This window comes from Corticium candelabrum, chromosome 1 (genome assembly GCF_963422355.1).
Source record: "Corticium candelabrum chromosome 1, ooCorCand1.1, whole genome shotgun sequence".
NCBI classification, from domain to species: Eukaryota; Metazoa; Porifera; class Homoscleromorpha; order Homosclerophorida; family Plakinidae; genus Corticium; species Corticium candelabrum.
The window spans coordinates 7469649-7486215 of record NC_085085.1 but is presented as its reverse complement, the minus strand read 5'-3'; the positions used below and the strand labels follow the sequence as shown (position 1 = coordinate 7486215).

At 39.6% G+C, this 16567-nt stretch overlaps 1 protein-coding gene across 4 annotated transcripts; it reads left to right on the top strand.

The window, feature by feature from the left end:
* The first annotated feature begins 1821 nt into the window (after positions 1 to 1821).
* On the top strand, positions 1822 to 15264 carry LOC134193412 (transient receptor potential cation channel subfamily V member 6-like). 4 transcript variants are annotated; one of them, XM_062662254.1, is made up of 15 exons: positions 1822 to 1871; positions 2017 to 2197; positions 4371 to 4568; positions 5076 to 5132; positions 5193 to 5275; positions 5509 to 5584; positions 13229 to 13378; positions 13444 to 13536; positions 13862 to 14013; positions 14076 to 14185; positions 14264 to 14361; positions 14429 to 14476; positions 14543 to 14659; positions 14753 to 14884; positions 14945 to 15264. In XM_062662254.1, exons 1-15 carry the CDS (start codon positions 1861 to 1863, stop codon positions 15035 to 15037), a joined length of 1599 nt encoding a protein of 532 aa, XP_062518238.1. In that variant the 5' UTR covers positions 1822 to 1860; the 3' UTR covers positions 15038 to 15264. The 4 variants fall into 4 exon arrangements, with proteins under 4 accessions (XP_062518238.1, XP_062518232.1, XP_062518245.1 ...); XM_062662248.1 differs by having other exon boundaries at positions 13444 to 13551; XM_062662261.1 differs by lacking the exons at positions 1822 to 1871; positions 2017 to 2197 and adding exons at positions 3180 to 3811; positions 3873 to 3960 and having other exon boundaries at positions 13444 to 13551.
* Positions 15265 to 16567: the final 1303 nt, after the last annotated feature.

Genomic DNA, 16567 nt, shown 5'->3' with positions numbered 1-16567 from the left:
AATTGCATTTTGAACAACATGGAGAAGTACATCCTATTCTTCCTAAGACAACTGTCATTATCAACAGCTTTCAAGTGCTGTTGACCTCATTGCATGGATTAATTGGTTAAGTGCAGGACTCACTATCATGCATGTGATGAGGCAATACAAGCCAGACGATGAGAAGTGTCAAGTACTCTTGAGGAATGGTGTCTATTCCTACAGGTACATAGATGACTGAACATGATTCAATGAAAAATCTCACATTACCACCCATGCAAGCATGTCTTCTACAGTGCTGAGTGAGAAAGGCATCACCAATGCAGACTACAACCACACACATAGAAAGTCTGGTCAATCTTTAGCTCCCAGACCATGGATGACTATTACAACCCATATCTGTGCACAGATGTACTGCTACTGGTCAGTTGTTTTAAACTTTTCAGAAAGCATTGCATCAAGAGCTACCAGCTCGATCCAGCTCACTACTACATGTACACAAGTCTAGGAGTGTGTTCACACCAGGCCTAATCATGATCACTAATCATGATTCTAACGTCGTAGAGAGTAACATTACAACCGCATTAGAGGCGTTAATGGTTGCATGTGACTTTGACACATGAGGTAGTATACAAGAAGAGCATGCCGCCGATGTTTTTGATGTGGTGTTGTATGTTTAATTAAATATACAAACGCAGCAACAACGTGGCGAGGTATACGGAAGCGCATGCAGATGTGTCCTCCGTGCCTGTGACAACTTCCTGCCATTTCTGAAGGAGCTGCCAGAGAAAGCAAACAAACTGTTTCTCTCTTCAAAACCTAAAGCAATGGATTTGTCAAGACAATTCACGCGAATTCTTGCAGGATATGACAGATGAAAACTGCCTAGGCAAATTACCTTCACATGCCCACATGACTTACTAATCATAGTTAGTGGTGTGAACGTGCTTGTGCTAATGTTGGTCTAATAATAATTAGGCTATTCATAAGTAGTTCAGATGTTGGTGTGAACACGCTCTAGGCTTTTCGGGAGATGCTTTGCTGAAACATTTGGCTATTGAGTTAAGGCTTCTGATGGTCTATGACAGACATCTTTTCATTGAGAAGAGTACATGTATACAAGGTGCAAGCATGGCTTCTTGATTGTCTGTAGATAACAAGCCATGCAAAATCAACAATTCCCAGATGGAAGAGTACGATCCCACAAGCTGAATAAGAGGTTCTGAAAACTGCACCAGAATTTCCTACATTAGCCATGAGGATTTTGACTCAGTTTGCCCTCTTTGTGTGAGAATCCCTGTGCTATAGGTACGAAGGCCTACACCAAAGATCATGTTTATCTATTTATCAAAGATGTTTAACTGATTGATAAACATCTTCAATCTGCAAACGGTCATTTCATTTGTCAACAATTAAGTTTGTATCAACACATCTTATTACGCTCATAAGGTATTTGAATCACATTCAACAACTAGCATATATTTTGCAATGATGAACACAGAGATTTACAGTTAAATGACCACCAGTTTATTGTTGATTAACATTGATGTGTAAAAACAATTTGGTCACACCTATAGCGAATGAAAGTAGCTTTGGTTGTGAAATTTCAAACCCTTTTAAACATTGTAATAGTGACTGTGAAGACTCCCTGGAGAACTGAGGTGGTTTCTAGAATTGCAATAGACCAAAGTAGTTGTTATTACCCAAAGTGCAGAAGCACTAGGGGACAGTAATGCCGGCTGTAGACGACGGACTTGGCTGTAGACATGCCTCCACGCATATGCTCTTGTGACCAGCGGATGCCGCAATTTATCTAATTAGACATGTCTTGGCATGTGTCTAGTGACCGTCCATGTGACCTTATACACACCACAATGAGAGATGAGATTAAGGTGTGTGCATTAGTTAAATTTGTGTGCCTGTATTTAAAAGATATCTTGTGTGTTTGGTGTGTGGAATGTATATGTGCATTGAAATACAGACTAATCTACAGTAGATCCACTTTAATTAATCGATGAATGTACATTGATTTCTTAGACCTTGCTATTTTGGAGAGTATCCACTGATGTTTGCAGCTTGTCACAACCAATTCAATATTGTTCGCCTTCTTATGCAGTACTCAAATCAAAGACAACATCATGATAAGAAATCAATGCAACACTGGCTTGATGCCAACGGAAATAATGTATTGCACATGATGGTCATTAGTGGTTTGAAGGTATGTGACTATTCGAAAAAGAATGATGCATGCAATTGCATGCAACACACTGTCTGTGTAAGTGATAGGTGCGAGGGTGCAGCCATTCTCCTTCCTACAAGGGGAGACCTGCGGTATTGTCAAGCTACCAATGAATTTTCATTACCTTTTAGTTGCATATTATTGTCCAGTTTTATGGTGCTGGTCATTGATCTGCTTTCATTTATGGCGTATTAAACCAGCGTAAATGAAGTAGTGTGTTCATATTTTTATAGCATGCTAATTAAATTTAGAATGCTAGAATTCTGATTTCTAAGGTGTCATTTGTTTGCATACAAGTGGGTACACGAATGACAAACATTTACTATATTGTTATTAGCACATTCATCTATTATAATCATATTTGCAAGACAACAACACATTCCTTCTTAGTTAATTAGTTAAAGCGATGGCTTAATACTTAATTACATGTTTCTAGTGTACCACATTATCATGTCATTGGTTAAACATTTAAGTTTGTGAACTGTTCTTATGACATAAATAAGATAGCAATGCATTGCTGTTGCACTTTGTAGTTTGATTCTTTTTTAGACAGGCTCATCTCACCACTGTGATAATATATATTTCTGAAAACAGTATAGGATTGATGCTGTTATATCTTATGTTGCAGTCAACAGAAACTATTTGTCTATGACAGACAGGCGGGTGACAGTACACATGCAGTATAGAAGATCTAGATAGACAGACAGCAGCTATGCTAGTGGCAGATGCATATTAATTAAACAATATACGTAGGTAGTTAAATTTTTTAGATAAATTATTTTTGTGTCTTGTGTTGTGTGTGTGTGTGTGTGTGTGTGTGTGTGTGTGTGTGTGTGTGTGTGTGTGTGTGTGTGTGTGTGTGTGTGTGTGTGTGTGTCTGTGTGTCTGTGTGTCTGTGTGTGTGGTCTGTGTGTGTGTGGTCTGTGTGTGTGTGTGGTCTCTGTGTGTGTGTGTGTGTGTGTGTGTGTGTGTGCGTGTGTGTGTGTGTGTGTGTGTGTGTGTGTGTGTGTGTGTGTGGTCTGTGTAAAAGGCGGAATGACTGAATGTAAATGGCAGAATGTGTAAAGGCGGAATGACTGAATGTGTAAATGGCAGAATGTATAAAGGCGGAACGGAACAGAACGCCCCTTGTTTACCTTGTTTTTTACCTTTTTTCTACCAATACCCTTCGGCAGGCTCACGACAGGATTACAGCGAATCAATAGTTTCTTGGATATTATAATTCACGGATACTGCTCCACGTGGGCATCATTGTCATCTTGTCAGCTGCCATTTCCCTGATTATCATTTCATTTCCTTTATGGAAGGTGTGTAAAATGATTATTTGTGGTGATGTAAAGTACTAGGTAGGATTCTGATCCTATGTAACCGCCTCACTTGAGAGCTCTTTGTCTCAATGTGGATTTGGGAGGATTCCCATTTATGGTGATGAACACTGCATCATCAAGGCATTTCTAGAGAGCTATAATTATCAACAATCCAGTCCTTCATCAGATGATGACTACACAAAGTTGCTAGAGGACATTTGCAATGAGATCACTATCAATGAATCACGTTATCGGCAATGGTTAACTGGTTAATTGTTTTTAACAGGTAAGTTAACACTTTGGTTGTGGTGATGCCAGTCGCCGGGCTAGATAGCAGTGTTTTGCAGAGGTGTGGAGGCGGAGCCCAAACAGAAAAGAATTGAGGATGCGGGAATAAATTTTATGTACTGTAGTCAACACGAACTTTCGTTTCAGGTAAGGAAACAAAATTTCAAACTTTTGCAGTGATAATAATAACAAATAATGATAATAACAAATAATAATAGTGATTTTGAATAATAAGAACAAATTTTAATAGCAATTTTTTTTGTAAGAAAGCAATATCTGCAGAATCACAATACGAACGATTCACTGAAAGGTAAAAAAGCAAGGTAAACAAAGGGAGCCATTCCGTTCCGCCTTTTACACATTTTTTCATTCCGCTTTTTACACAGACCTGTGTGTGTTTGTGTGCGTGCGTGTGTGCATGCATCTGTGCGTGCGTGTGTGTGTGTGTGTGTGTGTGTGTGTGTGTGTGTGTGTGTGTGTGTGTATGTGTGTGTGTTCACTGTCTTCTTATAAAGTATCTTTGTCGTAGCTTGTTTCAAATTTGATGTGGATTTTAGCACATGTACCGGTTTATGTTGTTGGAATGTCACTGCAACGATCAACACCACAATAACAGAGGATTTACACCGTTGTCTTTAGCTGCTTACTTGGGAAAAAGTGACATGTTTCATTTCATACTAAAGCTGAAATGCATTCCATTATGGAGCTATGGAAAAACTTGCTGTGCTCTCTATCCTCTTCAGGAGATAGACACGGTCAGTTGCGTGGTGGCAACATCGTATTTTGTAAATAGAGCCGCATTTTCAGATAGAAGCCCAAAATTTTTTGTTTGAAAATATAGCCCTATGTTCAAATATAGCTCCATGGAGTATTAATCATTAAACCTTGCCCTGAAGGACAGAACACATTCAAAAAGAAAGTGCAAGAACTGACCACAACAACCATGCCACCTGAACAAATATATGTCATCGATCAAGAACACCATATATGATCTTGATGGTGCAGTGCAAAATTGTCTGACACCAAAAAAGGCTGAGATTTGCAGTACATCAACTGTGTGTTTGTAGTTACTGGTAGCATGGCTTACCTGAAATATTACTGCAAAGCAAGAGAATTAGTAGAACTTTATTCGAATAGTGTCTCATGCTCAAATAATGCTGACTGTCCAGATAATTGAAAGAGTGGAACTTTATGGGGCTCTATTGTGGAAATACCATATCTATAAAATATGTGTAATATTCTAATGATATATGAATTGCTAGGTGTCTTGTAGGAAAGAAGAGAAACAGATGTCTGTTATTAGTCATGTTGTCACTCGGGTATTGCAGAAGTCAGGATGGTGGAATTAAGAAGAACTGACGTTAATTATTTGCGTGTAGAATACAGTTATTCACTCTGAGATGATTGATGGTCTCATTTATGCAATACTCCAAGCGAAATGGAAACTATATGCAAAGTGGAGGTTAATGGCATAGTACATGCATGCACATCAACTTTACTGTTGACACACACACACACACACACACACACACACACACACACACACACACACACACACACGCACACACACACACACACACACACACACACACACACACACACACAAGCCCCATACCCATGCATGCACAATAAGCAAGCAAACACACGTAATTCAGTAGCTCTACTAATTTGTATAGTACTGTTACTTTGTTTTAGGTTTTTTCGGCAGTTAGCTGTATTTACTGTTTACATTGTTCTCCTCACAGCATCACTTTATCTTCGTCCATCAAAGGTACCAATGCTGATGAAGCTATATTAATTGTATAGTGTTTTTGAGTTAGATTTAGCTGGCAAAGTGCAGTATATATCTTGCCTAAATTTGTTGTTTGCAGAAAGCATGCTATTGCAAATATTTCTAACAACTTATTTAAATAAAGCATCAGCAAAGCATGTAATTAAACTTTTGTACAAGCAGGGGATTGATTAGTGATCAAAATGGATCAAAATTGATCATTTTAGACCGACGGTACTCTACTGGCTGTGTGAATCCAAATTAAGCTAGCTTTCTTAGAGGTGCCCACTCACGATTCACCGCGCACAGTCAGGCATACCCACGCAAACTTGAAATCATGCCTTTATCCACACATTTACTGTTTACCAGTTTGCAGTTGAACGACAAAACAATTTCTTGAGCTGTCCTTGTTGCACGTGCCCTGAAAATGGGTGGAGCATAGCATTATCACGATGGCATCCGAAACATCTACCATGTCTAGAGCTCTATATGTACCAACGCATACATCTGACTTGCAGTTGTGAATTTCGGTAGAAGAAACACTGCTACCGCATTGTCTGTTGCTAGCGTAGGCTATTGCCCAATTCTAGCTTTCTATTGCGGCTGTCAGGTAAAGATGGATGTGCGATCTGCATTGTTGACGACATGAGGCACCTCTTCACGGCTTCTAAGTTTTTTCACGCTCGCGATTTTTGGATGCCATGCGATAATGCTCAGGTTTCCACCATTTTCGGGTCACGTGCAACAAGAAAGTGATCGAGAAAGCGCTTTGTCGTTCAACTGCAAGCTATCTCAAGGTGGTAAATGGTAAAATGTGTGGTAAATAATCTAACACACTCGTCGTTAGCTTTCTCAAAATGTCAAGTACAGGGAGCAAAATTGCCGTGGCGGGCAAGAACGCAATTTGTATTTCTCTTGATAGCCGGAATAGAGATTTGTCATAGAATGTGGTGTGATGTAAGATGTCCCTAGTTCTGCTTCGTTATGACACAACTTGAAATCAACCGTGGCATGATTTCACGTTTACGTGGGTGTGCCTGCTCATGCGTGGTGAATCGTGAGTGGGCACCTTTAAAGTGTGTCTTTTCCTTACTTGGGTCCACTGCAATTTGGTAATAGTTGTGGAATTTGGCACACTAGTGGGAGAAGTCTACTGTGCATGGCACTATAAACATGACTGCATGTACTACTTACATGCAACTTTCATTTCAAATTTAACAGTTACAAATTGCTAGACCAAAAATAAATTCATGGTGCAAGTGTATTGCTTGATGCTTTTAACCAAATTAATTGTCATGGAAGTTTCTAATACTCAGTAGTTAATGGAGATGAATGGTTATATGGAATATTGTTATCTATTGAACAGTGAAGGTTTCTGCATGCTGTCTTCCTTTGTTACTACAGCAACCCACTTTACAGTATGTAATGACAAACTACCCATTGAACATCTACATGCAGTTTTGCTCACATTGTGTTGAGGTACCTCATCTATCACATTTTCTCAACTTCCTAGTTGTCATTAATGAAGCAATTAAGTCCATTTGGTACTCCATAGGTACATAGTCCTGCGATCGAGTCAAGTCGATGATAGACACAAGTAGAGTCATGTAGTCTCTATTGCTAATCAGAGCAGATCTTTACAACCACAATTTTTAGTAAACTAGTGCTAGTATATATTACTTTTATATATCAATATATTCTTATTGCAGAGAACAACTAACTACTCGTCCCCTGCCAAAGTTGGCAAATCCCAAAAGTCAAACTCAGTGTCAAATCGCAAACTAGTGCAAATCAAAAGTGCGTTAAACTGAAATAAGCAAACTGAAGGCTGTTGCAGTAAGTTACTGACTGTCCTACTAAAAGATAATTATTCTGCTCTTTGCTGTGGTCTTGGACGCGATAACCTTCAAAGTGGCAAGACTGGAAGGCGTCCACAATCCAAACGACTCCACTATTATTGGGTAGAAGTAGCCTTCTGCCGCATTGACTTTGCTGTCGTGTCGAGGGTCTTTCTCTTCTTCAGCAGCCATTGCAGCGGCTCTAGCAGAAATGGCGGATTTAGTGATGTACGGTGGCTGCATGATGTTTCTCATCGAAACATCAAAATAACCTGGTCGTCCATCAGTGAAATCTGGATGAAAGATATCTCCAGAGCGGCTATTGGTGTCTGGACCACAGCGTTGCTCGAGCTGAGCACCTTCGTTATCCACCAGTAATGCATATGATGTCCCTCAGTGCATCATGGCGTTTAGAACGTAAAGAACGGTGACCACATCCAAGAAGATGGTCGCCAAAGCAATCAATTACACGCCCACAGGAACAATGATTGATTGCAAAGGAGAAAGAATCGGAATTCCAAGTCATAGCTTTAGAGCAACTGTAAATTCATGCGGGGCCATGGATAGGCCTAACTAACGTTTGGAATGGCCTGTAACCATGCTGCAGCATGAACTGACGACTCTGTGTTGAGATGTGCCTTGTTTCAAAGACTGCTTGTGTCTATAAGGGTGGAGAGCAATGCGTCATCCAGCTGCCTCGGTAATACACATTGAGACTCACCAGACGAGTTATTATTAGGATGACCGTCCGCGCTGTAACTAGCCAGAACCTGTCTATAGCGGGCAAGGACGTTTTCTTCACCTGGGATGGTTATCGGCGTACAAGATGATTTGACAGACATTGGTGACGCTGGAACTAACACGTGTAGACAACTTCTTGTCTGGACTAGAAGGTGTGTTGAAAGCTTCCGAGAAGCTTGACAGCTACCAAGAAAAGCCGCGGCTGAAGTTGTAACTGTCTGTCTCAACCCCAGTCCTCCCACGCGCATTGGTAGAGTAGCTTGCTGCCAAGAGGCATCAGGCAGACAAGTCTTGGTTACAACGTCTAGAGAACGTCGTGTCCTGGTATCAAAGTGTGTCCAGTGGTGATCAGCTGTGCTCGGAGGAACTGTTCTGAGAAGACTGTTGATCTTGCAGAGGCTGAGGCAACTACGAAATAGATGATGCTCGACTTGGGGGTTGTTCAATTCTGGCAGAAGGCTTTGATTTTTAAGCACACTGTCAAGCCTTTTGCCTATAACAGCACTGTAAAAATCATCTGTTCCACAGACGAGTGACCCAAGTAGCTCAACTCCGGCATCTTCAATGCAGATGTGGGGGATTTGTGATGAAGATTTGGGAAATGATTGACCACCTGACGGCCAACAGACTTTGCACTTCTTCAGGTTGAGTTTTAAGCCAAAAGACGGTCCGTTGGTAATCAATGAACTCAAGAACGAGGAACAGTGTCTCTGGTCCCAACAAAGGTACCATCATCAAGATACCAAACGTGAAGGGCAAGTCCATCGATTGGACCTATTGTATCCAACAATTGAAGGACTACAAGCGAGAATAGTTGTGTAACACCACTGCACATAGGGAAATAAATCAGGCAAGTCTTCCTTGACACGCTCCAAAAATGATGAACGATCACATTCATTAAATGCATTTTGCATATCTACTTTAAAACAGCATAGATCATCTTTGTGACCTTCCTCCTTGAAGACAATATGCAATGTATGAATTGCAGCTTCCAATCCTCCCTTGGTTCCAACACTCACTTAACCATATGGCAGCAATAAATCTGGAAGGCGAGATTTTGCAGCCGCACAACAAAGCCTACCCAGCTAAACAACGGATAACTCCCCCACTGCTATTGGCCGGTAACCACCCGTTTTCTTGCGGAGGGCGGTCAGTGGAGCTCCTACCAGCCACGGAGATATGCTAGCACTCAACTTTCCAGAAACAAACATTAGCACATTAATCTAGTAAGCTGATCCAAACAAGTCTGCGTAACTGGTAGACAGATCCTGCAAGTGCGTCAAGTAAATGCTGAGATTGAAGTTGGGAGTTCCTGGACTTTTGCCTCTGGGAAATGCCCTGAGGGCAGTAAGAACAGCAATGGAATCAATTGCTAGAGGAGCTGGTAAATCTTCAGAAAAAGCTGATAGATCATGCTGCGGGTGACGTTGAAGAAGGTCCTGAAACGCATCAGGATCAGAATGAGGTGCACAACCTTGAGAACCCAAACAACGCATGCCATCTCCATATTGACCTTCTTCTGCATTTGAGATTGAAGATAAACAAAAGAAACGGCTGATTGCGGAACATAGGTAGTACTTGATGACAATGATAATAACGTTGACGTCAGAGACAGTGAAGATGAAATGGAATAGAGATAAAATATGGTCAAACGTCCAGATCAAATTCAAACTTGAAACTCTTGGTTCGAAAGACGCAGAAACAGCAACAGGAATGCCACACAAGCCAATTAACAAGTTGAATGAAGCCAAAGTAAAACAATCGCAAACAAATCTATCTCGAAAAACTGATGAAAGCCGGAGCTCATCTACTAGTGAGCGTTACCGTATATATCCGGGACATGTCTATATCAGATGGCATCATGACAGTTATGGTGACTCTACTGGGTCACCATTAGTCTGTTAAATTAATATATATATATATATATATATATATATATATGTATATGTATGTATGTATGTATGTATGTATGTACAGTAGTGGACAAAAGTATTTGTCGGGTAGTTTTTTTGTTGATTTTTTTATCATATTCTGGCCTACAGAATGGAAATAAGTGCTGATATGAGCATAAATTGATAAGGTAGTTTGTTTTCAACGGTTGGAATATTGTTTGCATTGAATATGCTTTGATAAGTTGTAATGTAAACTTAATCGACTCTTAACTAGGTTGTAACGATAATCTTAAATTGCAACAACCAACTGATTTAGACTCAATTCTGTACCAATTTGTCTCGATTTTGCCATTGCATGACAAACATTGACCAACAAGTTGCTTTATTAGTATTTTGTGCTTCCACCCAAACACAAACATTCTGAAAAACCCTTGAAATTTCTTGCCTGGCAAATAGTTTTGTCCACTACTGTATGTATGTATTAATTTGATAGACCAGATCACCCACGACGCTAAAATTTGGGGTACAGGCGTAACTCGGCATGGATAAGAACATAGGCAGGGTGGCGTCGGCTTTCAGTTTTAGTCGGGTCCCTTTTTGGGAGAACGACATAGAACGACATAATGCTGTTCGTCATTCAGGAAGGAGACTGCATGCTTCTGATGGACTCAATTTGACGGAAGTTCTGTGACGTGAGCTCAATCTTTTAGGGTAATTTTGTTTTCTCATAACTAGGTGTGCAATGCTCACTTTCAATATCTATTGTTTCTTCACATGCCATTAATGTTACTTCATAATGCTATAGCTATCTAGCAGTCCCATCAGACTTGATTATCTGAGCTACTGTAGCTGTAGTTGATTTTGCTTATCCTAAACATGAAACTGTGTCTAGAGCAAAGAGATAAGACTTTCGAATAGAAATGTTGTTCAGTGCGTGGGTTGGTTGGAAACGTGCTGAGTATATTCTAAAATATCCCAGGAGGACCCAACTCTACTTGTGCGCATCATATCTTCATCAAAATTAAACTGCCCATTCCTTACCTCTGACTGTATGCACGGAGCATGTCATTTATTGCCGACTACATCCAACAAACAAATCCGCCGCTACACCGGCGACGTCATAAAAGACAAAATATTTTTGAGTAGGATATCCGGGTATTCTATTGCCGAGCATTGTGAGGCTTCTAATGCGGGTTGCACAACAGAAGGGGCGTGGTCATATATGGCTATTCATCAAGCATGAATGCATACAATGATAAATTAATTAACTAACTACTAATAATATATATAATTCTGAAACGTTTCAAACCGAAGGTCATTTTTCAACCAGGTATAACCGTAATTGACTACTGTTTGTTGTTATGTAGTTTTTAAATATGTTCTCCTGTTACGTCACAAAATGTGACCACCAATCGTTAACTACATTTAAGTCTAGCATCCTGATTCATACTATGTCTATTTTTCTGATCCCTATAGCCTCTTTTACTCTTCGATAGTATCCTTCTTCTGTAGTGAGTTTTTGGCATCTTCCCAGTTAATTTGATGTCCTTGTTTCCAACAATGTGCTGCCACTGCATTTGTGTTTACGTCTCCTCGCTTGACTGAAGCTTGATGTTGTTGTTTATACATTTTAAGTGTCTTGCCGGTCTCTCCCATGTAGGTGGAGTTGCAGTCTCAACATGGTATTTATTAAACGGTGTCTATTTGTTGCATTGATGGAATTGGATCTTTTGGATGGCTTATTATTGATGCAATGGTGGATTTGTATTTACAGACTAGGTTGACGTTTAAGCAATTGCATAGGCGACAAATCTTCTGTCATCCCAGGAATGTACGAATGTTGTAACATTGGTTGTGTTTCATTTTTGTCTATTGGATGTTTGTTCTGTTTGTCTAATTGTTGTTCTATAAATCTCCTTGGATATCTGTTTTTGGTAAACGTTCTTCTATATGAGTTTTCTTTTCTTTATCTGTTGATGTGGTGCGAATTGTGTCAGCCCTGTGTTTTAGGCAGTTGATGATTCCAGATTTGACAGAGTAGGTGTGCGCAGATTTGTAATGGAGATATTTGTTGGTGTGAGTTGCTTTTCTGTAAATAGATGTTGTTAATCGTCCACCGGTGTCTCTTTTAATCATACAGTCTAAGAAGGGAAGTTGATTGTAGTTTCAGAAAAGCAGCTCACACCAGCAAATATCTCCATTACAAATCTGCGCCTACTCTGTCAAAGCTGGAATCATCAACTGCCTTAAATACAGAGCTGAGACAATCTGCACCACATCAGCAGATAAAGAAAAAGAAAATTCATATATCGGAAGAACGTTTACCAAAAACGGATATCCAAGGAGATTTATAGAACAACAATTAGACAAACAGAAGAAACATCCAATAGACAAAAATGAAACACAACTAACGTTACAACTTTCGTACATACCTGGGATGACAGAAAAGATTCATCGTCTATGCAAACGCTTAATTAAGTGTCCACCTAGTCTGTAAATACAAATCCACCATTGCATCAATAATAAGCTATCCATAAGATTCAATTCCATCAATGCAACAAATAGACACTGTGTAACAAATAGCATGTTGAGACTGCAACTCCACCTACATCAGAGACTGGTAAGACACTTAAAACGTTTGAACAACAACACCAAGCTTCAGTCAAGAGAAGGAGATGTAAACACAAACGCAGTGGCAGCACATTGTTGGAAACTAGGACATCAAATAGACTGAGAAAGATGCAATAAAACTCATTACAGAAAGAGGAGACTATCAAAGAAAAGTAAAAGAGGCTACATGATCAGAAAAATAGACATAGTATGAATTAAGATTCTGTACTTAATGTAGTTAACGATTGGTGGTCACATTTTGTGATGTAACAGGAGAACATTTAAAAACTAGGTAACAACAAACAGTAGTCAATAACGGTTATACCTGATTGAAAAAGGCCTTCGGGTTGAAATGTTTCAGAATTACATTCTGTTTAATCATTTACAGTGGAATTTTCTCTCGCGATTTTCTTTTCTTTTATGTATCGACACCGTACGACGCCATATATAACAGTCAGACATCTGACATTGTTTGTGCACTCATAAGCTAGACCAGCAGCAATAATTAAGGAGCTTATGGCAAGAATGAAGAAATATAATCTTATGTGTAGTTTGTTTTGTAGGACTCTAATCAACTCATGGTCAACAAAACCATCGTAGGTGCATGCACAGGCATTGCAAGCAATATCAGCAGAAATTGTAGTAGCTTGGTGATGAATCAGATTGGTGATCCATGCTATCTACGAGACTGCTGGGATGATGCTAATTGCATAGTACTGATTCAGCTTCTGTCATTATGCATTTCTTTATCATGTGATCTGTGTTTGTCTCAATTAAGTGGCGATATTGCTCTGAGATTGGAGCTTTGATAGTAGCCTTAATCTTTCTCGGAGTTTTTGGGTATCACATGAAGACTCAAGGATGGAAAAAGGTGTTCTCTACTCTGGTTCGATACTAATCAATTAAGGCAATGTAGCTATCTTTCTTGAACTTGTCAGCTTGTAGGCAGTGTCTGTGGTGTTGTTTGTTATTTGTCTGTCTGCTGTCTATACACAGTGCTTACTGTCTTCCTTCTTGGTCATTTCAAGTCTTCCACTTGGCTTGGTCATGTTCATCTAGTTGCGTAGCTACCATTCATCGCTCTCTTGTCAGCTTCAATATATGGTGGCTTGTTGGCCTAGCTATTTGTGCTTGCAATGTCTTGATTTGTATTTGAAGCCATCTTGGTGGTGTCTATGTGAATGTTCTTGTTGCAGCTGCAATCTCCAACTGAAATGTTGGTTTTGCTTTCATGTTTTCTGATCATTCTTGCCATTCCTGGGCGGGCTGCATGCCACTCTGATTATGAAGACATTCTCCTTACTTTAGCAGTAGTCCTTGCTTGGCCATACTACATGTTCTTCCACAGGTTTGCTTAAATATCGGCACGCTTTTTCAACATTACTGCTGTACTGCTACTGTGGTCTGTAGAGGTTTCAAACTAGTTGGACCATTTGTTGTAATGATATTTAAAATGTGCAAAGCAGACCTTGTTCGTTTTATCCTTATTTATGCCATTTTTATGATGGGATTCTCACAAGGTCAGTTAGTTGCTTACTATTGGTGTCAATATAATTAAAGATGAGGGCCAGTAATAGTCTATTGTTATTGTTTGATAGCATTGTATGTGCTGTTTGTTGGAACATCAACTGAGCTATTTAATCATCCTGCTGGAGCAATGCTTGGCCTTTTTCACATGACGTTGGGTGAATTTCAGGTTGTGCTAATAATAAATGTGCGTTGTCAGTATGCAACAGCTTTAATTTGTATTTTGGTATGTGTAGGATCACTATGATGAAATGTCACAATCTTCATATCAGTTTCTTGCTAAGGTGAAACTGTACTCTTTGTTGCATTCTGAGTGCTTTTTATATGTGGAAGTGTTTATTTCCTGTCAGGCACTATTTGTTGTCATGATGGTTTTAATGTTTACATTGCTTGTTAATATGCTGATTGCTATGATGGGTAATACATATCAAACTGTTGCCGATACAAGAAAGGAATGGACTCGACAGGTAAAGCTTCTGGATGCGTTAAAGCTTCTAGATCCATAAAGTCTACACGTTAAAATTCATTTATACGCAATCTGGTTTGCTTGTTGTGTGCAGTGGGCACAAATTGTTTTGATAATGGAGAAGACTGTAGGATGGAGAGATCTGTGTAAATATCAGAAACAGTATATGTACGAAGGTGGTAGTGGTGGATGGACAGGCTACTTTGCTTACACATCATATGACAATGTCAGCTGCAACTTCAAATGTACCTTCTTGACGGTCTCACAAGTTTGAACTGTCTTGCAGAATGTTGAAGATGACCAGCAAGTAGTAAAGCCATCTTCGATAGATTTGTATGAAGCACTCAATATTCCAAGTAAAAATGTCTTCTCTGCTTAGTGAAGAGACACTCACACTTGCAATGATATTTAGTAAGGTGATAATAATGTAATGTAGTATAGTAGTCATAATTACTTAGCGCACGTTAGCATACCACTTACTATATACACACTTCTTCGTTACAGTACATCAGTCTTTTTACCTGCAATCACCGTGTACACTACATTGGTGACGAGAGCGGGATTTTATAATGCAGCGTGACGAACCGAAAATTTACCTTCCTTTTGGAATCATATTAGCGTCTGGACATAGCTAGCAGGCTGTTAACAGTAACCCAACACAGTACACTTCCCAGTTGGGGTGTCAGTTAGCTAAAAAGAGTGCGTCTAGGATCAGTTTCTAGTCTTCATCCTTGCATGGAACTTTCAGTTTCAGATGACGACGAATCTTCTGATTCAGGACCAACTTCAATGACCATCTGCTCTACAACATCGTCTAACACACCGTGTATTGTCCTGTAATGATTCTCCACCTTCTCACCTACGTGCCTCACGCAGTTTGCCCACTTTTCCACAGTAACGTTTGCTAGACCTTCTCTACACAGGCGCTTGATGTTTTCCATCGTAAACCCAGCAATCCCTATGTGTTGTGCTGTGCAGCATATAACTGTAGGTCAGAGGAAGCAGGAAGGTCAAAGTCCTCATAGTGATGTCATCAACGCTCAAGAATGCACTAAATGGCTGGTCAGTTTGGTTCTGTTATGGTCAAATTAGTCAAGAATGCACTAAATGGCTGGTCAGTTTGGTTCTGTTATGGTCAAATTAGTCAAGTTCTCGTGGTTTCCAGACGCTTCTCTGAGCCAGAAGTGAATGAGTGTATGTAGCTGGTACATATTGTAAGGTTGTGTTGCAAGCAAGTAGGCAAGAATCAACGATAATAATATATTACAACTACTGTCTAGTGTATATAATGACTATAATCTAATTACACTAAGAACATTCCTTACATCCCTCTTTCTTTATAGTTTCAATTATAAGAAAACCCAACTATGTGTAAACAAAACAAAACAGTTATATATGTAGTGTAGTCTTTTAAATAACTAGGCCTTTTGATAATTCTGCCCCTCTTCGTTTGTTGTGTTTTCTGTTTGTCTTCTGCAGCTGCTGTTTTCTTCAATGTTGGTGCTGTCCTTGGTTTCCTTTTGTCTGTTGTATTTGTTGTTTCATCTTTGGAATTCCTCCCAGGTGCTATAGGCTTCACTTCTGCTTTAGTTGCTTTCAAATGTACTTGGTTTGTTCTGTACGGTTGTTCCAGCTGGTGTTTGTACTTCATATGATCTGTCTGACAATTTCTTTCTTACAGTGGCTTCTTGCCATGTCTTTGACTTAGTAAAAGGCTGGATTCTGACTCTTTGGCTTACGGGTAAATCTTTTGCTGTTCTGTCGTAATAGCTCTTTTGTTTTTCCTTTGCTTGCTTTATTGCCTGATATTCTTCTGTAACCTTAGGCTTCAGCAGGGCTCTTGCTGTCGGTAGCAAAGTCTTTGTTCTTCTATTCATTAATCGTTGAGCTGGACTTGTAGACATACCTT

Bases quoted from the DNA above. Each gene is read 5' to 3' on its own strand.
- LOC134193412 (XM_062662248.1), top strand. The intron at 5,133-5,192 runs GTATTGCAGAAG...ATTTGCGTGTAG, and splicing joins TTAGTCATGTTGTCACTCGG to AATACAGTTATTCACTCTGA. The intron at 14,014-14,075 runs GTTTGCTTAAAT...TGTGGTCTGTAG, and splicing joins TACTACATGTTCTTCCACAG to AGGTTTCAAACTAGTTGGAC.